The sequence below is a fragment of the Euprymna scolopes genome, chromosome 7 (genome assembly GCF_053919585.1).
Source record: "Euprymna scolopes isolate OS-2025 chromosome 7, ASM5391958v1, whole genome shotgun sequence".
NCBI classification, from domain to species: domain Eukaryota; kingdom Metazoa; phylum Mollusca; class Cephalopoda; order Sepiida; family Sepiolidae; genus Euprymna; species Euprymna scolopes.
The window spans coordinates 152,494,568-152,516,845 of NC_136488.1; the positions used below are offsets into that span (position 1 = coordinate 152,494,568).

Genomic DNA, 22,278 nt, shown 5'->3' on the forward strand with positions numbered 1-22,278 from the left:
ACAGAATAAAGTTATGACTATGTTGTCAGGATGTGACGTCATGGGAGGAAGTATGTGGCAGAGAAGCGAGATTGGTTCTGTTTTTTCTGTGTGTAATATCAACATGAGCAGATGTTTTGGGGGTGGATCGGAAAATTGCAACTCATCTTAATGTACACAGCTGTAATAAAGAAAGAAAATGACGATATAAATATATATATATATATATATATATATATATATATATATATATATATATATATATATATATATATATATATATTATTCAATAAGGGTGATACATCAATTAGTGGTGTAGGGTAGGTTAGTTCTCCCATTCCCTCCCTAAACAGTCTCAATATTTTATCTCTGACTGCACAATTATTTCGCTCCTAATGTAACTATCGCTAGACGTCGCATCCCTATTATGTTACCACGTCTGCTCTCCTCTTAGGCCTTGACATACCATGGTATAAAGAATTCTAACTTACCCTACACCCGCAACTGATGTATCACCCTTATCGAATAAATGAATAAATCTCTATATATATTAGTACGCATTTTTATATTGTCATTTTCTTTCTTTATTGATATATATATATATATATATATATATATATATATAGATATATAAATAAAAAATATTTTTTATTTATTTTTTTATTAATTAATTAATTAATTAATTAATTAATTTATTTTTTCCATTTAGTGTCTTTTAATAAGTCTTGCTGACATTTTATTACGTAATAACCTGTACATTTTAGCTGACCTCATTTTTGCCTATATTTTTAGCGCCTTTTAACGTTATTTTGTCTGGGTCATTTTGACATTTGCTTTTCTATTTTCTATTTAATTCTATCACAATTTAATTTTTTTTCTTCTTTACTGATGTTTTTCTCTTTTTCTTCACTGATTTCTCTTAATTACTATTTGTCTCAGCAGCCGTGTCAAACGCATATCTTGTTTTTCTTTTATTAATATTATTGGATTTTTTCCCCCTTTTCCTTGTACATATTTGTGAATTATTCCATGAATTTCGGCCTTTTGGATTGTTTTGGACCATCTTACAATTACACGATTTCCTTGGATTTTACTTGTGCGAATAGAAATTTAATTAACTTTCTTGGATTTACATTTTTGGATTTTACCGTCATTGGATAATTTACCTTTCACCAGACTATCCATTCACGTGAAATCACCCTTTTCTTCACCATATTCCCTCTGCTTCACTTTTTGTTATCAAGTAAGAACTTTGACTTACTTGCAGGTTCATCAAATACTTTTGTATGCAAAATCTGATCCCGCATTTTGCTAATTGCTACCCTCTGATGAGAAGGAAAGTATTTCTTTGAAACTCCACGGATTAAGGACTATCCACTTAATAAGTGTTTCCTTTTCAGATTAAATATGTTTTTAACTCTTTTTCAAAGTGTTTTTTTAACATGTTTTATTAAATATTCGTTTTTATTATAAGTTCTATCTCCTATTTGGTTTTATCGAGCTTTTACATCTGGTTGAGATTAATTTATAAATATTAATTCTTTAATATTTATAATATACTTTAGTTTTACCATCTCGGATCATTTTGGTAAATTTAATTGTAATTTTTATTTTTTATAAGCTCCCGCTTGGTTGAGCTTTTTATTCTCTCCAGATATGTTTGAAAAGGAACACATTCCTCTGTCTGCCAAAAATATCCCTATTCCTACCCAACAAGAATATATCCACAAATTTGTTCTCGCTTTGAACACTTTCCTAAAAAATATAAGGTGGAAGACTTATCACCATGACTTAAGCATTAACAACAAACTTAAAGCGCCTATTTCCTCTGAAGACCAACCTCACCGAGAAATCTTAACAAATGAACCCCCTATCAACTCTCATAGAGAACAAAAGAAAATCGAAAGAATTGCTGCCAAATTTTACGGATTAAAAACCACTGCCCACACCAAATACAACCCTTACCTTAGGAGTTTAAGAATTCTATGTTAAATTTAGTCAAAAAAATTAAATTTAAGAAACAAAAACACCATTACAATCTGCTTACTCGAAAAATAATTTTGCCGAAAAAGTTAAAAAGAATAAACATATATTCGTCCCTGCTGGTAAGACAAAAAATTATTATAAACTTGACTATCCTAAATATAAAAGACTTTTGTATAAAGAACTTAATAAATCTTATAAAATAGTCCCTCCTAAGACTTTAGATTCCATTAATTCTGAAGCTAAACATTTACTGACTTCTATGAATATTCATAACTTCACTGAAATAATTTCTCCGGGTACCTCTAGATTCACCCTCAAGGACCATAAACCTAATTTCTATGACAACTCCTCCATCAGACTGATCTGCCCATCTAACTCTGACTTAGGTGCTGTAAGCAAAAATATCTTAGATAGAATCATCCCTTCTATTAAAGAAAAAGTAAGTTTCCCTCTTTGGCTAAATTCAGATTCTGTAATGAATTGGTTTGTCTCCCTTAAAAATAAACACCTCCTTAACTTCATAACCTTTGACATCTAAAATTATTATCAATCAATTTCTCCGATCCTTTTAAATAAGGCTCTAATCTTTGCTCAAAGAAATTCTGACTTAACTAATTTAGAAATTAAATTAATACTCCGAGCGAGAAAGTCTCTTATACAATTTAACAATAAGTTTTGGACTAGAAAGGACACCTCTGATAATTTTGACATCTTGATGGGTCCTTCTGACTCTGCAGAAGTTACCGATTTAGTGGGACTCTTCTTACTGAAAGAACTTAAATACCACTTTAAACATATCCAGGGGGGCCTTTATAGAGATGATGCCCTTTTTACTACAACAGCCAGGCCAAGAGAGTACAACAAAACAATTAAAAATTACATAACTTCTTTAATATCTTTCGCCTTTCTATAATTATCGAACCAAACAAAAAAACTTCAAATTTTCTAGATGTTACACTTAATCTTAACACCGAAACTCATAACTTCTATCATGCACCCAACTTTATGCTTTTATACATCCATAAATCTTCTAATCACCCCAACTCAATTATAAAATCCATAGTACCATCCGTTTCTAGAAGAATTTCTGCTCTTTCTGCTGGTAAAAAACTTTTAATCAAAATACTACTTTCTTCAATAATGACTTAAGGAACTCAGAACACAAGGAAAAGATTAAATACAACCATTCTGCTCCTCGTGCAGCCCACCTTAAATCTGTAATCACACACAATATGACTCATAAGAAACCAGTTCAAATAACAAGATCTACTGCTATCAATAACAATGAACCAGTCTACATATATAATCCAAGCCAAAATACTAATCGTAATACCTCTAACTCACCCAGTCGCATCAGGAGAAAGAAAAATATTTGGTTTAATCCTCCATTTAGTGTAAATGTCAAAACTAATATACCTAAGGAATTCTTTAACATTGTACAAAACTCTTTCAAATAGCCACACAGATATATTTTCAATAAAAACTCAATTAGGATTTCTTATTCAACAATACCTAATTTAGCATCTTAACATCTAATAACAAAAAATCTTAACATCTAATAACAAAAAATTAAATCAACCCCAAAAGTCCCTTTCCCAATTAAACCCAAAACTAACTGTAATTATAATAATTACCATCTTTGCCCACTCAATAATGATTGCATCCATAAAGATGTTATATATTCATACACATTACTGAGCTCCCACACAATCCTCCCATAACAGACACTAATATTTCGTCTTCAAGTTATCCTTCTTCCCATCCTCCGTCTGATATAGTTACTAATCCAATATATCATTCGAGCAGCCCTCCATCTACACTCATACAACTAGCAATAATAATAATAATAATAATAATAATAATAATAATAATAATAATATTTCTCTTAACAGCCATCCTAACACTAACAACACTAATTATCCCCTCCAAAATAGTCCTCGTATAATCATTGTTCCACCCTTTGTTGATCACAATGAACAAAATTCAAACTATTTAACTAATACAAATCAGCAAATTAATATCAATATCAGACCTATTAATAAAGTACATACATATATCGGTGCTACTTCAACATTAATGAAGAAAAGAATATCAAACCACATTTCTTCTTTTAACAACCATAATTTTAATAATAACCAAGGAACTTCTCTAACCACTTTAATTAAAAAACTTAACTCTAATAATACCCCTTTCTCAATCAAATGGACTATCATAAAAAAAGTTCTAAGTCTTGCCGCCTCTGCACAACCGAAGCTATAACTATAATTACTTCCCCTCAAAGTAACAATATAATAAATTCTAAAAACGAACTGATCTCTTTCTGTAAACATAAGTCCAAATTTAATTGTGGTAATTTTGAAATTACATAGTTATTACTTTAACCTTTCAGATAGATATATAATTTTTCTTTAACATTATCGTTTTTTCTACATACTTCTTTAATACTTTATAACTTAATAATTCTTTATTTTAATTCTTCATTTCTTTTTTGCTTGGCCGTTTTTTTTAATCTGCAATTTCCGTTTTAGTCCTTAAATATTCCTATCTATCTAATATATCAATCTACCAACACATTCATATCCTGTATGTATATTTACTTATATTTTACTATATGCATTTACTTACATACTCACTTGCTTTATCCGGAATTTGCAGGTACCGGCCTTCCTCTCCCATTAAGAAAATTTTTATTTTTTTATTCTATATTTTATTTTTATTTATTATTTATTATTTATTTATTTATTAATCAATTTATTTATTTTTTCCATTTAGTGTCTTTTACTAACTCTTGCTAACATTTTCTTAAGTAATAACATGTACATTACAGCTGACCTCTTTTTCTGCTCTATATTTTTAGCGCTTTTTAACGTTATTTTGTCTGGGTCATTTTGACATTTGCTTTTCTATTTTCTATTTAATTCTATCACAATTTAATTTTTTTTCTTCTTCACTAATTTATTTTTCTTTTTCTTCACTGATTTTTCTCTCTTTGTTTTCACTGATTTTTCTTAATTACTATTTGTCTCAGCAGTGTGTCCAGGCCCATTATATAAACAAAGAAAATTGCTCCAGGAAAATGCCTACATCGGACCATTACCTTGTGATGAGGATTACTCAAAATACAGTTTGGATCATTTTGCCACACTGCTATCAAAAACATTCACTTCGGATTTGACCATGCAATTTGGATATGAATTTTTATATCCTTTTCATTAACCTCCCTTACTCTATGACATTTAAATACTTAAACAACTTTTAATTGTGATTTTCCATGTCTCACTGACTTAAGCAAATAAGGCGTAAACCATTATAACTATTTGCTAATATTTCCTCATCTGAAGAAATGGTAGACATCGAAATCCTATAGGATAAGGAGATATAATATTTCAAATGTATTCTTTGTCTTACATAGAATAATAAAAATCTTTTGATTTGAAATTTAAACATTTCACGTCATAAATTTTTAAATTTATTGAATGACTAAAATTCAATATATATATATATATATATATATATATATATATATATATATATATATATATATATATATATATATATATATATATATATATATATATCGCTTAGAACTGAATTAAATCAACAGAAGTGAACCCAACTGGCATAAATTGATTGCAGAATCTTTATATATTCGAATCTTTATATATAGCATTTATATATTTGTCGTCAAATTTTTTGCGTTTTTTTTAATTTAGATTGTATCAAAAAATGACTTATTAAATCGGTGAATAAAATAGGCAAGTATACCTAAGCTTATTTATTTTTGTTTTGATGTTTATAATGTGGTATTTACATTTTTTTTATGTTAGTATTAAAAGGAGGGGTTAATGTTTAGATGTTCTAATTAATGTTTGGTTTTGGCTTAACTGTCGACATAGACAGCTATATACCTTCTAAAAAAATTTCAACTCAAACCAAATAGCCAACCTTGGTACACCCCTGAATGTGCCACTTCAATTGCGTTTTATAAATTCCTTATTGTTTTTAGTATGAGATGCAGCATTAGTAGTAGTAGTTATAATAGTAGTAGTAGCAGCAATATTAACATTTCATCTTCTTTTGACATATTCTGTTGATTCAATATTGATTTTATCCATTTGAAACAGTGTATTCATTTTTTTAATCTATTATATCAAATTAAGTCATTGAGATTCTCAAAGTGAGACAGCGATATCTTCCATGCTAAAATACCAATATTTCATTCTGAATTGTCATTTACTTTTCCTTAGCATTTGTCCATATTGTTAAGAAGAATACAATGTAATTCGATTTAGTTTCTTTGCAAATATACTGTATCCTGTTCTAAGTATATTTTGTATGAGGCCATCTTTGTTATCAGCAGAAGATTTACATTAAATATTCCCACCATCTCTGCTATAAATAGAAACTGTCACTATTAATAGTGATTAGTACTAATAGTGCACTATTACATTTTTTATTAATAAAGTAATATTATTTTCAATATAGGAAGAAACATGCAAAAAAATATAGTGACTCTCTTGTAGCTTTTCGTCGTTTGTGTAGACTGGTGATCTTTTAAACCAACGCATTTTAGCAGAAAACATTATTACATACTTACGTGTCATGTAGAAAATAGTATAAATTCCCCAAATTACGAAAAATGATCCAGTAGAAGAGATGTATTTTTCACTAAAAAAAAAAAAAAATCACCCACAATTTCGTTATGAGATTTAGTGTTTAAAAATGCCGGACCCTTAATTTAAGTCATTTTAAGCCAAGAGAGATAAGTTAGTTTGTAATACTGAATTGGTTGCACAACTCTTCTACATTAAAGCATACCATGAAACTCGAGAATTCGATAAATTTTATTTTTGTTTGTAATTATTTTCCTATTGGATCATTTTTCATAAGTTTTGGAATGTATATTAATTTCGATATGGAATGTAGGTATGTAATAATGTTTTCACCTGAAATGCATTGGTTTAAAATATAACCCTACAAGTCTTCTGGGCCGCATCTGTCGCTATCCTGGTTCACGAGGCCATATTTGTGATATGCCCCTGGCTGTGTTCGTCAATCCTGACTCACAGGACCATAGAGGCAACCCCACAGGGCTACACTTTTAACTGTCTAGTGGTGGACCCTTCAAGGATGACCAGACTCTCACTGGTGACTGGAAAATACTGCTCTGCTGCTCAGGGCACGTGAAACGTGCATGACCCTAAGTCCATGTGGCAACACAGTCTACTTCGGCCGTCGATTTGACTTTGTGCTGGATCTGATCTGTGTCTTCCATCATCTGGGCATATTTGAAATAAACTGCATCTTCATTTAGGCTGGCAATCGAGAAGTAAAGAAAAACTTGGGGTCATTTTCTTATAAACAAAATAATTATTCATAAAATAGTCTTAAGATATGCAGGGTACACTTGTATAAAGTTGAATTCTTTGGGTTCTTAACAGCTTCGTGGTGCAGGTTGTATAACTTAACTTCGTTTAGACAATTTCCCAGCTAGGAACAAGAGCGTTTCAACTTAGATTTTCTGGGGGTTGCCCCCCCCCCATCCCCACCAACCCACCGCGCGGGAGGCCAAGGCGATGTACACTCTCCGATGCCAGCCAGCAAAAGTCTTATTTCTAAAAACACAATCGTTTTAATTAAATTGGCTTCTTCCCCCTCTGTTATTTGAAGATTACTTTCTCTATCCCATTATTTTATATTTTTTTCTCTTTTCTTGTGAATCTCTTCTTTCTCTTCCGTAACCATATCTTTTTTAAATTCTTTTTTTCCCTTTTTCTTTCTCTCTTTCTCTTCAACTCAAATTACTTTTCCCTCAAAGAAACTGCATTATCTTCCAAGATTCAATTCCCATCACTTACTTGATGGTGTAGCACGTAAATATAACAGGTGGAACAAATGACAACATTTCCTAGATACCAAATCAGACTTGTCTGCCTCAATTAGTTATTTAAAATCCATTTTTACCAAACCCAACTAGAAAAACAATTCCTTGCTCCAAAGAATCCCATTATCATTGAAACAGATATTATTTTTCTGATGGATAGAATTTCATGGACATCTGTTTTTCCTTGACCAAGTGTCAGCATAATCCCCCTTACCCATACCTCATCCTCTCTCGCCCTCATCTATCTGAACGGGCTCTCTGGCGTCGTCTAGGATCCCGTTACAAAAGATCTTAAATCCACACAAGGTCCTTATTTTTTCTTGTAATTATTTTTCTGTTGATTCATTTGAATTTATAATAATTTCGACATGACACGTAAGTACGCTATCATGTTTTCACCTGAAATGCGTTGGCTTAAAAGATCACAATTATAAACGAGCACCCGCTTTTCAAATTCACTGATATAACAGGTGACGTTAATGTGGTGTCAAAAAAATTTGTTACAAAAGATTGCAAATGGCGTCGTATACATGGTCACTTGATATTATTTCATTTGATCTAAAAACGAGCTCTTGTCCTTGAATCTTGAACTTATCCACAAAGAAACGACATTATTTACTTTGGGAACATTCAGAATTGAACAAGACGTTTTCAACATTGAAAACGGTCGAATCGTCACAAATTACAATACAATATCAGTTAACTTTAAACTTCTTGGCCTTTTAGCCAGGAAAAAAGTTTAGTATCTGTTTCGATACTACACTTCACCTTTTCTGACCTCGATCAGTGGAGGAGAAATCCTTCTAGTCTGAGGCAATTTTTATTTTTGTCCATATCCAGAGTGCCTATTTTGAGGGAACTGGATTTCCCCACATTAAAAACTGACCTCGTGGGGAGGCAAGTAAATAGGAACATGTTATATAGTAGGGGCCTAATAAGTAGCGATTAAGTTAGCTAGTGTGAATTTTGACAAGGGTCATATCAGTACATGTCAGCTGCAAACAGAATTGTACCCAGAGTCAGGTGATGCAAAGTTTAAGCGGGCAAAGTGTCAAACTCTGTAGACAAAACGAGCATCGAACAACCAAGATATGATGACGTCATGTTTTGTAGTAGAAGAAACAAAAAGTTTTCTAATCAGTTCTCTCCGGAAAGCCATACGGACGAGAGACGGTTAGACGATGTAGAAACTGATATTCTAAGCTGAATGTTACCAATGCCTTTGTCCGCCTGAGTCTCTCAATTCTCAAGTTAGAAAATTAAGTCAAGAAGTACATAATTATAGTTATCTGTCTGTCACTCTCTGTCAATTCTCTCCAATAAAACCTTAAAGAACTCACCAACGTTTTCTTGTGTGTGTGTGTGTGTGTGTGTGTGTGTGTGTGTGTGTGTTTAAGTATGGGTAATTTATTCGTCAAGTTCAGAGGTCTCCAAACTATGGCCCACGGGCCAGATCTGGCCCGCCAAAGTCTTTAATCTGACCTGTCGAATTTTTAATCTGGCTCGCAGAGCTCTTATAGAAAACAAAAATATATGCAGGAAATATTTTAAAAATAGAAGTGTGTAAAATAGTGTAATGGTTTTTATTTTGTTCCGAAAATAATTAAAAAAAAAAAAGAGGTTTTGGAGAACCAGTTTTACTAAAAAGCAAAGCTAATGAACAAAAGAGTATAAAACATGTTCAAGTAATTTTTAAAAAATTTGGTCTGCGTAGCTCTAAAAAGTTAGCAATATGGGCCCCTGTTCGAAAACTTTGGAGTTAAACAGACGAGGTGATCAACAACAATGCGATCACTTATGAAACGGCTATCATAAGACAGTGACGATGCAGAGAATAAGAGACCACATGTAAAGATTCCGCATCTATGTACAAAAAGACTTTGATTATTTGATTTTTTGATAGATCATACGTATAACAAACCTTTAAACAGTCGCTGTCAAAAACAGTCATGTCTTGAATTACTTTTATGGTATATATATATATATATATATATATATATATATATATATATATATATATATATATATATATATATATATATATATATACAGGGTGTCCGTAAAGTTACTATACAGTCTTATTGTTTGCCTTGATTGTTACAGTATTTTCGGATGTAACACGTGTATTTTCTGAGATTTTTATAAACATGTAACTTGTAAGACTGTATAGTAACTTTACGGACACCCTGTATATATATATATATATATATATATATATATATATATATATATATATATATATATATATATATATATATATATCATAAAATAACAGGCGACATAACGTGGTGTGAAAAAATTTCGTTACAAAAGATTGCACATGTAAAGACTCTGCCGTATCCCAGGGTTCTACTGTAAGTTTTTTTGCGTTTATATTTTAAAGCATTTTTGGGTTGAAGTGAGAATTGCACTTTTTTGGTAACTTTTTGTTTTCTGAGGATAGGTTACGGTATGCGAAATTGTAAATTACATTTATAAAGTATGATTTTTAAAAATTTATGTATAATACATTAATTTAAAATCTATAATACAATTACGATTAAAATCCTATTTTACCGACTAAAACCATTTTAGTATTTACAAGTTTACGTTTTTTTTTAATATATATATAATTAAAATCTAAGTTTTCTATTGACCCAGTTTATTAGGAGCGCTTTCCTCCTGTGTATGCAATTTTTCAAAGATTCACTCCTCACATTTAAACATTTTATTTTGGGTCATGAATTGCCCCGAGAATGTAGTATTTTTCTGCATTACAGAGCGAGCATTGCCTTAATTCAGGGGCGTATGCTGGTTTGTGCTCTATTTTTCCCCATTTTATGGAAAAAGGTGTATTTTTTTCTTTAAGCTCCCACACCCGGGTAACTAATGCTGTATTCATCTTTGTTTTAGCTCTAAAGGATCTCATATGCTCATAGTATCTTTGTTTAAATTGGCCTTTTGTCATACCTATATAGTTTTCTGGTATGTTTGTAGATTGGTCCGTTATTGTGGCCTCATAAACAAGGGATTCAGCTTTACAATTGCCCTCCAATGGGCAACTATTTTTGGTCCTACAAGAGCAGCCTGCGTTATCTATCTTTTTTGGTTGCTTAGATATAATCGACTTAATTGATGGAGCTGTTGAGTAACTAACTTTCACAGTGTTTTTATTAAAAATTTTATGCAGTTTGTGTTTTTCTGAAAAATGCTTATCTAGAAGTCTAAGAAAAATATGTCCTAGTCTAGTCTTTGTATTCAATGAGAACGGAGGTAAGAACCAGATTATCTTCCGTCTCCTATTTCGTTTTCTATTTTCTTTTTTATCCTGAGTCTGTTGAAATTTTATGTTTTCTCTGAACCCACTTTATATATATATATATATATATATATATATATATATATATATATATATATATATATATATATATATATATATATATATATATATATATATATAAAACGTTTTTCATTTACCGGGGTGTGTATAATTTTTACAACACTCGTCAGAAGCCTAAATTATTAGGAAGAGTAAGGTTTGGAAGAGAGCAAGACGGTCTCTTCTGGGATATCAATGAAAGCAAATCGACGGTTAATATTGTGAAAGCAACTAGATTGTATGGAACTTTTGTCCCGGGTAGCGAGGAAAAATTCGTGTGTTCAAATGCAACAGGTACTCGAGACCCCTCCTCCTCCAAGGCGAGGGACTAGCTAGGAAATCATGACGAATCTCCCGCCTAGTAGGTGTTGAAATAATTCCACTTCATTTAAAGAAAACATGAGATTTGCGTCCCTTTATTATCGTGTTATAAAAGAAATTTGTTTACAAAGGGCGAAGAACAATGGTAAAAATGCAAGCAACTCGAGGGCACACGTCCCTTTCACTTTCTAGCATAGTTGGGGTGTTGTTCTAATCTAAGAATCTAGAAACCTTTGGGTTGTGTCGTATTGTTATCATTATTAAAAAAAAAAAGAGGGACTACTGAATTTTAAATCCCCCTTTTCCATGACTCTCACTTGGCAACGACGCAAACTGAAAAGAAAAGAAAAGAAAAGTAAATAACCTACCGTAAAGTTTTCATGAAATTTACTGTTTTATTCTTTTTTTTATTGTCAACTGTTTTTTATATGAAAAATTTTTTTTTCTTTGAATTAATGAACAATTATATTTTTAGTTTTAAGGAACAAAGAAGAAATAATTTTTTTTTGGCGGGGGGGGGGGATATATACATTTTTTTTCAAAGAAGAGGTGTATTTTTTTTGTATTTGTAACAATTTTGGAGTTTTAAATTTGTTCTTTAACCGAATTTTTTTTCCAAAGAATTTTTTTTTGTAAGCAGCCGACGAGGGCAAATTTTTGTTTAATGCATTTTATGCGAAATTTCTTTTGCAAATACAGTAGAACCCCGGGATACGGCAGCCCTAGTTACGATTTTTTCAGGTTACGTTGTGGAATACGATATTTTCCAGGCCCCTGGTTACGGTATTTGTCCCGCTTTACGGTGTTATTTATAATGTTATTTGATTATATACACGTGTATTATATATTGTACTGTATTTTTTTACTAATTTTTAATATATACTGTATAAAATTTTGCTTAGGCCCCGCCATACAGCGATGTAACCCTATAATCCCAACCCTGAAACGGATTAATGCCGTATCCCAGGGTTCTACTAAGTGTTTTTTGCGTTTATATTTTAAAACATTTTTGGAGTTGGAGTGAGGGTTGCACTTTTTTTTTGTAACTTTTTGGTTCCTGAGGATAGGAGATTTCCTTAGGGATAGTAGTTTCTGCCAGTTGAAGAAAAGCAGCCGATGCGCAAGGAGGTCCATTGTCTACACTGGCCATTACTGCACATCCAGCCGAAACCATCGGTTACGTTTTTTCGTTTTTTAAGGATACACTTCCGTTGGCATTTCGTGCACCTCTTCTCGGTTGTCAGCAGCCGATTTTCTTGGCAGAATGCTAGGACCGTTTCCGGCAACTTCATAACAGCTTTCAGCCTAGAATTGTTCATTATTCTTGTCACGAGAATAAACATTTGTTGTTTTTTGCAATGGATCTTTTGAAATGCAATGAAACTCTTTCTTTTCTTGTCTTTTTTTTCCTCCCAATTTGGTGTCGTCTGCTCGTGTCTCAGTTTCTCACTGGATAAGCTTACCCAGCATTTTTTGGGTCGATTTGCGTCGACCGCCGGGCGCTGCAGAGTGAGACTCACGAAAAAAAACGGGATTTAAAATGCAGTAGTACCAAAGAAAAAAAATAGAAAAGATATCTTACCTGCAATCGGGGCGCTAATTCCACTTCCTACTCCCAAAATTAGCGAAAAGAAACCATAACCCATGGCCATGTTTTCTTTTCCTATAAACTTGGCCAGTATTGACGGATCCAGACCTGCTGTTACTCCATAGAACAGACCAAACGAGGCTGAGAACAGAATTGTGAACCAATACTGCAATAAAAGTGGGGTTACTATTGTCGTTACGCCGCCGATGAACATTTGTACCATATACAAAAAAACAATATTTATGGATGCACGACAAGAGGCTACACCAGCCAATAGACGCCCGACGGTTCCAGTGACACCAATCACAGACACCAAAATGGCTGCCTGTTCGGGTGAAATGTCGAAAGACCTTGCATGGTCTGATATAATAATAGGTGGGACCCCTGCTCCAGTCGCTGAGAAAAGGCAGCACGTAAGGAATATGAAATACTTGACATTCCCGAAGGCAAAAAAATTACAGGATAATAGTTTTTTTTTCGCGGGTGGCGTTGATGATTCTTGCACATGTTGGTCCGCACAGTTGCCATTTATATGGGGTGTACTGAGGTCGCGAATTGGCTGCTCTGTTTGGGTCGTTTGATGGGTGAACGAAGAAACATCGATGAAAATCTCTCGGACGGGATTGTTCTTTTTCGGTGTATTTATTGATTCCGACGAATTTTCCGTCTTATTTTCTGTGGGGTTTTGTTCACTGTTTTCTTTAATTTTGATCGTTTGGTTTAAATGGTTTGTCAAACCACATGGATCATTTGAGGTTGTGTTAGGTGAATTCACGACGTCATCTCTTGATTCTGATACAACTGACGACACCCTTGTAGCTGAATCGATTGTATTCGTATGACCAAGGAACAGTTTGAAAGCTTCATACACAGTAGGATACAAGGATGGGATGGACATTTTTTTCTTCGTTTTCTTATCCTTCGATTCCGGATGTTTCCTAAAGCTGCAAATGTAACCTCTGCTGCTTTCCAGGAACATGGCCACCGAACAGATGATAGTGATAATCTGAATGCCGGCAACTATTGTTAGCATCTGTCGCCAGCCGTATTTTTGGATAAGGTTGTTTATAATTATGGGAAATATCAAATTGCCCACACCAGAGCCAGATGAGGTCAGAGCACAGGCTAGACCCATTTTCTTGCCGAAGTGTTCAGCAACACACAGCATACAGGAAAGATTAAGAAAACCAAATCCGATACCTGAAAAAAACAAAAAACAAAAACAAACAAAAAAGAACAAACAAAAAAACAAAGAACAAAAAAAAAGAAAAAAAGAAAAAGAAAAGAATATAAAGTGCATATAAATTAAAGAAAAGAGCTATCTTATTATACTATGGACCTAACGGTCAAAATCAAAATCCTTCCAGATTGTTTATTCTATGATCTCAGCTTGCTTGGAAGAAAAAATGGCGACAAATGAATGTCAATAGGCTCCTGAACATCATACTATCTTTCACAAGCATGAATGTTGCGTATATCTAAGAACGGCTACCATATTTAAAGATGGCCGACAATCATTCAACTAGAACACTAGTAGCATCGAAACCCGTACGTATAAAAATATTTATGTATTCCTTACTCCTCCAACAATATCAAGTGTGTAAGGCCACTAAATTCGGGTGTTCTGGGTCCCAGTTGGCCACTTATACTTGGTGGTTATTCATTGATGTTGAAAGGTCCTGGTCCAACGAACCACCACTCCCTAATCCGTTGTAAAAAGATGTAAAAAAAAAAAAAAAGGGAAAGTCGTCTGGCACTGATCGCCATCACTAGAGAGCAAAGGCCATTTCAGGCCAAAATAAGAAAAGAATGACGCGTCGATGACGGCCCCTTTGGATAAATAAAAATAATTATTCGCTGAAAGATTATGCAACTTTGATTTTTTACAAGTCTCTGACTTAAGATTCTCGTGTCTAGACGGCACTATTGGCAAAGTCTGAGTGATTTTCGGGTTTAGCGATCTCAAGTCGAGGGCTAGTCTCTCAACAGTGTGGATTTAGTAGGCGAGCAGAGCGGAGTCGCCGAAGTTCACTGACGCTTCTCCTTATATTGACAACCAGATGGACATGACTCCGCCCCCTTCCAATAGAATTTAATTCATAATTCTCAATAATGCACTATCGTTTCCAGTTACCAGTATTAATTACAATTCCCAATTCTGTTGGAATTTGACTTGCAAAACCATGAGTAGTAAATAAACCTTTAATTAATCCTGGTCTTCTTCTTCTTCTTCTTCTTCTTCTTCTTCTTCTTCTTCTTCTTCTTCTTCTTCTTCTTCTTCTTCTTCTTCTGCGATCTCCATCTCTAACTGTTACCCTGACAAGGGGAGGATGAACCTTCCCCTGGCCTGCTCTTCGTAATTATAAATAAATTTTCTAAATTTGCATTAACCACAATTCTTTTTTGTATAATCATAATTTTAACTATGTAGAAGTGTCTTTAGTCAAGTAATATATTAGGTTGTCCGGAAAATAATGGCCGTTTCAGGAAGTCTGTTTTGAAATTGGATTTTATCATAGGATTTTTATTATATTTCAGGTAAACATCAACATGATTATTGATTTATATGTGCTCTTTAATAATTTCTTACTTTTTTCTTTCAGAAAATGTTTTATGAGCGAATGAGCCCATAATTTGGAATATGAGAAAAGAAGACTTATGATTACTTTTCCTGCATGAGTTTAAGCTTGGTAACAATGCTTCTCAAACAACTGCAGATATCAATAGGGCATGGGGAGAAAGCATCACAAGTGATAGAACAGTACGAAGGTGGTTTCAGAAATTTCGTAGTGGTGATGAGAGCCTTAAAGATGAAGAAGGTAGAGGACGGCCATCTAATCTTGACAATGAAAATTTGAGAGCCATTGTTGAGCAAAAACCACGGCAAAGTGTCATGGAAATGTCTCGGGAACTTGGTGTCAGCAGTTCAACAGTGTCGGACCATCTGAAGCAAATTGGCAAGGTGAAAAAGCTCGACAAATGGGTCCCACATGAGCTCAATGAAAATCAACAAGCTCGACGTTTTGAAGTGTGTTCAAAGCTCTTTTTGCGAAGCATCCATTTCTTAACCGAATAGTCACCTGTGACGAAAAGTGGATCATTTATGATAATCGGAAACGATCAGGTCAATGGCTTGATTGTGATGAACCACCCAAACATTTTCCAAAGCCAAAGTTTCACCAACAGAAGATCATGCTGACTGTTTGGTGGTGTGCAATTGGTGTTATTCATTACAGCTTTCTGGATGCTAATCAGAGCATCACACCAGAGGTTTACTGCAATCAACTCGAAGAAATGCATCATCATTTACAAAAATTGAGACCTGCATTAGTGAATAGGCGTGGTCCAATCCTGCTCCACGATAATGCGCGGCCTCATGTTGCGAGAATGACACTGCAGAAACTCACAGATTTGGAATACGAAACTTTACCACATCCTCCTTATTCTCCAGATCTTTCACCCACGGACTACCATTTTTTCAAGCATTTAGCCGCTTTTTTAAGCAACAAAACTTTCAGATCTAATGCAGAGGTTGAATCTTTTTTCAAAGATTTCTTAGCATCTAAGCCAAAGAATTTTTATCAACGAGGCATAAATGATCTAGTTGATAGATGGCAAAAATGCATGGCTGTTCAAGGACCATACTTTGACTAATTTCAATGTCTAGTGTCACCTATTTGATTAATAAATCCTTTTCCTCTAAAATTGGCCATTATTTTCCGGACAACCTAATATTATCAACCTCCAACAGATCCCCCTATCCACAGGATGTGTGGCTCTTCTTGCTTATAAAGTCGTTTTAGTATGAACTTTTTACTGTTTATTCATTTTGGTTGTCGCAAAAGTTATCTTTATTTTGTTGCTTACACATGCCAGATGGTCCAGCAACTACTTTATGACGAGACATTGGAGATACTCGGTTGACCTAACAACACGCCTTGATAAACGGCATCACCCTCATCATAACATAAATCCTATTCCCCAAGTCCTCGATAGAAGTGAAAATAAAAAGACATTCCCTTCATTTTTTTGTGATGAATTAGACTCGGCACATATTGGTATTATCTCAATAATAACATGCTCTCTTTTCCAATTTAAAAGGAAGCAACTCTTTCTCTTATCAGGGCCCATCATTCTTGTGCCTTAACTCTTTCGGTCTGACAACATTTTCATAGTGAAATGCAATTTGTAGTTGAATCGAAAGCGCCCGTGATAACTATGGAACTTTCATCAATATTTTCGATTTTGATATAAAAAAAATTAGACGGAAAATCGAAAAAAAAAAGTATCAAGCAAAGTATCTCCACTATGTTTAATAATGTCTGCTTGAATGAAAAATGCCGCCTAAATATACCAATTTCAAACGCACACACATACCTATATATCGTGGTTCGTCATAGAGAACAATCCAACCGCCAGAACCACATACGCACAATCTGCAAAAACACTGCTGGACTTTTTCCCAGCGTCTTGCCTTTATAGTGGCCGGGAATTATGTATTTGCATAATCGCGCGAGAGCACACGCGATTCTGCGAGAATTGCATGGGGTCAACGCCAATAAAAACCCATGGACGCCATCTTCGAACTCTCTTCCGCTCGGCCCGCTGCACAACAACACACGTATCCGAGGTAAGCTCTTTATTTCTTCCCATTTCGGTTATTGCCAATTCCGCTACACTCCTCCCTGATGTGTGTGTGTATATATATATATATATATATATATATATATATATATATATATATATATATATATACGTAATATTATACGGCTATGAATCGATTAGCAATTTATTACCATAGGTTTCGAAGTTTAGTAATAAATCAATTATGAGTGATAGATAAAGGTATAAAGACTGGATTAAAAATACAGCAATAAAAATAAAATATGCACAGAAAACATACAAAAATAATACAAAATATAAATTTAAACTAAAAAATCAAAATAAAGTGAAGATAAAATAAAAATAAATGTGCAAAATAAAAAGGAAGTCCAGTGATAGAAGTAAAATAGATAAAAATTAACAGAAAGAAGTTAAAAGAAAAACGGCGTGAAGTTTAATTCAGTCTGTTAGTGAACGAAGAAAGCTTCTTACGGCGTTAAAGGTGTGTGAACACATTCCGAAATTCTACTACACGGAAGGGATGCATGGATGGACCAATGTATGAAAGTACATCAACGTAGAAGGAAGGAGGAGGGTGTGTAGGGGTGAGTGTGTCCAGCTTTGATCGCAAGCGCACGTCTATACATGCGCATACCTTAAAGCAATATTTAGACCAATTGGCGCAATATTGTGGATGGCTATATTTCAGCAATCATATAAAAGATTGAGGCCTAATGGGGAGCTACTTATATTTTATATTAATAAAGTAGCAGTGGGATATATACATCCTGGAGATCTCAGACCTGATATTTAGGCATATAATAAGTGATGAAATTGTTTGTAGGATTTCTTTTCAGCGGCGCATCTCTTGGGCGCGGGATATATGAAGTTTGCTGCTTCTGTTTTTCCCAACTAGTTACATATGGTATGTTTTGCTATTTTTAATTCCACTCACGAGCGCTGTAAATTATTTTTTCCAGGTACCTGAAAGATGTTCTCTGGACTTCAAAGCCACTAATTAAAGCTTGAGGACTGAGAGTTGTTAGTGCAACTTAAGCATCGTAAGCAGCAGATTTTATGCTGCAGTTCTTCCGTGTGCGTGTGTGAGTTATAACGAATTTTGCAAGATCATGTGAATGTAGTTGGGCATTTAGACTTCGTGGTAGTTTTAGATTTCATAGATCTATCAGAAAAGAAGCTGCTTTTGACAAAATTTTTATTTAATGAATTATGAAGGTTATATTGCGATTGAAAAGCTTATCTACGAGTTCTAAAATTAACATACTATAGTTACTTCTGTAATTTAGTGAAAATGGAGGAGTAAACCAGGTGATGTTTCTTTTACTGTTGTTCTTATTAGTAATACTAGGATATGTGTTAGTATAAATAATCTTAATACCTTTTAAGATAATGTATAAATTTAACAATAACATGATATTATCTCCTATTCAAATTTAATTAAAATTTAATTCAGTTAAAATTTCCCTCAATTTACACATGCTGTGAACAGAAGAAATAAAAATACAATGATATGAAATATATGGAAAAAGTTACGCAAATAATATTTAAAGACTATTATAATAATATATATTATATTATTATAATAATTATATATAACAAATAATATTTAAAGTCGAGGTTCATTTTTCTATATAAATATAACATAAAAATGATTCTCCAATTTCTAACCAGAAAGCATTATTGATAATTCAATTGTTGATCGCATAACGTAAGACAAAATGGCAGCTTTTATGGAAAAAAACGAATACTCCTTCCGCTCTACATTATCTTAATATAGTAACGGAAAAGTCCACTCTTAAGTCTAACTAACTTTGTTAAAAAAGATCCAAGTATTTCCAGGACATTGATGTGTATGCACACAATAAATCTCATTTTATTTTTACCGTTGAAAGCCTGGGGGGGGAGTAAAACGTAAAATTTTACTTTCATTTTTTGTTGCTCATTTCATGAATTGGTCCAAAAGTTTCCACTTAAAAAATTGCTGGCCAAAGCATCCCATATGCATTATTTTTGCTACATACCTGCAAGTACACTATATGTGCCGTAGAGAACACCAAGAGACTGTGAATAGCCGCTGATTAATAGACTTGTAAAAGATAAGAGGGCTCCCACGACAGAAACGATTCGCGTACCCCATCGTTTGCATAAGCCACCAGCCACAGGACCTACCAAATAAAACAACAGAAATAATTCATTTAAATAAAACTTTATATAAAACAAGTGGAGAAGATAACATAGAACTTATACTCAAAAAAAGGTTTGAACAATAAATATTTTTTATACCAAAGAAAATTTATACCAAAATTAAAAGTAAACACTCATATTTTAAATGATGATAAAAACTTTCGCGATGTTCAGTCTTTTCTCTTTTGTAAATCCTCTCATATGCTTATTCCTTCTGAATCTAATCTAGATTCTTCTATTGATAGCAGCGATTTATTTGACTATTAGCGTAACGTAATATGCGGCCTCAGCCGAGATTGAACTCACTACATGAGTTTGTAATGTAATTCAAACCTTGTCTGTAGCTGAATACTTGATGCTTTGCAAGGGCTATCAAGAGTATTTTTTATCATGAGGCCATCACTAGATGGGTTGTCTTCCACGGCTTAAGAGAAGCGCATCTACCCTCGAGAGAAGGATATCTCGCGGTACATACAGCGTCTCGCTTTCCCAAATGGTCACCAATCTGGTACTGGCCAGGTTCAACGTTGCTTAACTTTAGTGATCTGGCGAGAACCGGCGTGTGAACGTGATTGTGCCTATTACCCACTTAGACTCTACTACATATTTACATAGTCTTGCTTTCTATCTTCATGAGAGTCTCCCCATTTTACATATCCTCGCTCTTGAATCTCATGGATCTTCTTTTATTTGTCTTTGTTACATTTATTTATTCTTTTTGTATCGTTCACCTTCTGAAAATGACTGCTCGGTTGTTGAAATTATGTTACAAGAACAGGTCCCCTTTTCTTGTAAGTAAGAAAAACATTAAATAAGTAAAAATGAGGTAGGATAGATTGAAATTCGAACCTGGAAAGCAAGGTTCGGAAATAGGTCGGGAATAGATTCAGGAAAGAATTCCCATTGTTTAGTTTTAATATAAAATAGCAGATATGTTTGTATTAAAAGGAATTTGATGATTCAATTCTTTTTTTTATAAAAACTGAATTGAAACAAGGTCAATTAGAAAAACGAACAATAGTAAATTTAAATATGTTGGAAAATAAGTCAGGTCGAAAATAGGTTAGAAGAAATGGGTTGGACACATGCGAACCCTACATGTGAGGATCGCGCATGTTCAGGCCACGGGATCGATCAAGCACGTTTTTGGCCATGCAATTGCGTCATAGCTGATAAATGAATTCTCAATATAGTTGTTAGTTTTAGGAAACAGAAAGAGGCAGAGTAAGTCAGAGAGACAGACGGAAGACAGAGCTGACAGTGGTCATAAGGCAGTCCCCCCTTGGGAAGCGAAGGGTTAGAAAGGGTTGTAATCATGTAGTGACTTTGAATTCATGGATGTCATCAATCATTGACCAGTCGAATGACTAAACGAACATCATCATAATTTTGTAACTGCGTAGTCGTGTTGGTCATTCTTCAACAATTAAAGGTAATGTGAAACACATCTTTATATGAACTTTGTGTATAGCTCATCTAAGAAATGTGTCTCCCTCTCTATCATAAGCAATGACAGTTCCCCTTGTGTCATAAGAACCGATCCCTCCTCTCCTAATATATGTGTTAAGAAGAAACATTCGCAGAACTGTATAAATGCCCTCCTCACTCTACTACTCCCTCTCATCGTTATTAATGAACATATGTGTCTCTCCGTCTTAAGAAATGTGTCTCCCATCTCCCTTTAAAATGTACCCGATATATTTCTCTCACCAAAAAGACCCCACCTATGCAACATACTGGTCATTTTGATGCCCGTTACCATTTTTTTTTTCTGCAAGAAAAAAAACCCGAATCTTTGTTACCACGGAAAAAAACACAACGTTTAGGTCCAGTCAAAAATAAACAAAGAAAAATACTAGACGGAATGAAAAAGTAATTAAGAAGAAAAGAAAAAAAGAACTAGACGAAATACAACCATACAGACAATGAAAAAAAAACTATACACTCTCACAAGAAAAGAAAAATATATATAAAGAACAATTGAAAACAAGTCCATGCGGAATTCATTCATAAGAGAATTGTTTATGTTAAAAGATATACAGCACACACACAAGTAAGGAAGAGAAAAATTGGTTTTGCTAGTGTTAATAGCGGGTCTATTCTTTTTGTTAAAATACTATTTGTTTTGAAAAATACACACACACACACAAAAACACAGGGAAAATTTGGGTCATTATGTCATTTATAAAATTTGTGTCTATGTGAAATTGTTGGGCGTTGTTGAAATAAACTGTCAATCAAACTCAAAGGTTGCCTATACTTTTAAAAGAAGAAATGCACTTTTGTGAAAAAAGCATTTTTCTGTTCATAGTTGAATTTTTTCAGCCTTTAATGTGTTTTATTTGTTTTGTTTTT

The 22,278-nt window shown here is 33.6% G+C and overlaps 1 protein-coding gene across 1 annotated transcript in view; it reads right to left on the reverse strand.

The window, feature by feature from the left end:
• Nucleotides 1-22,278, reverse strand: part of LOC145280068 (monocarboxylate transporter 9-like) — a 204,220-nt gene that overhangs the window by 8,754 nt on the left and 173,188 nt on the right. The window contains exons 3-4 of the mRNA XM_080131757.1: nucleotides 19,761-19,904; nucleotides 13,111-14,316 (exon numbers count right to left, since the gene is read on the reverse strand). Coding sequence (XP_079987883.1) covers nucleotides 13,111-14,316; nucleotides 19,761-19,904 — 1,350 coding nt within the window. The remainder of the gene's footprint in view (nucleotides 1-13,110; nucleotides 14,317-19,760; nucleotides 19,905-22,278) is intronic.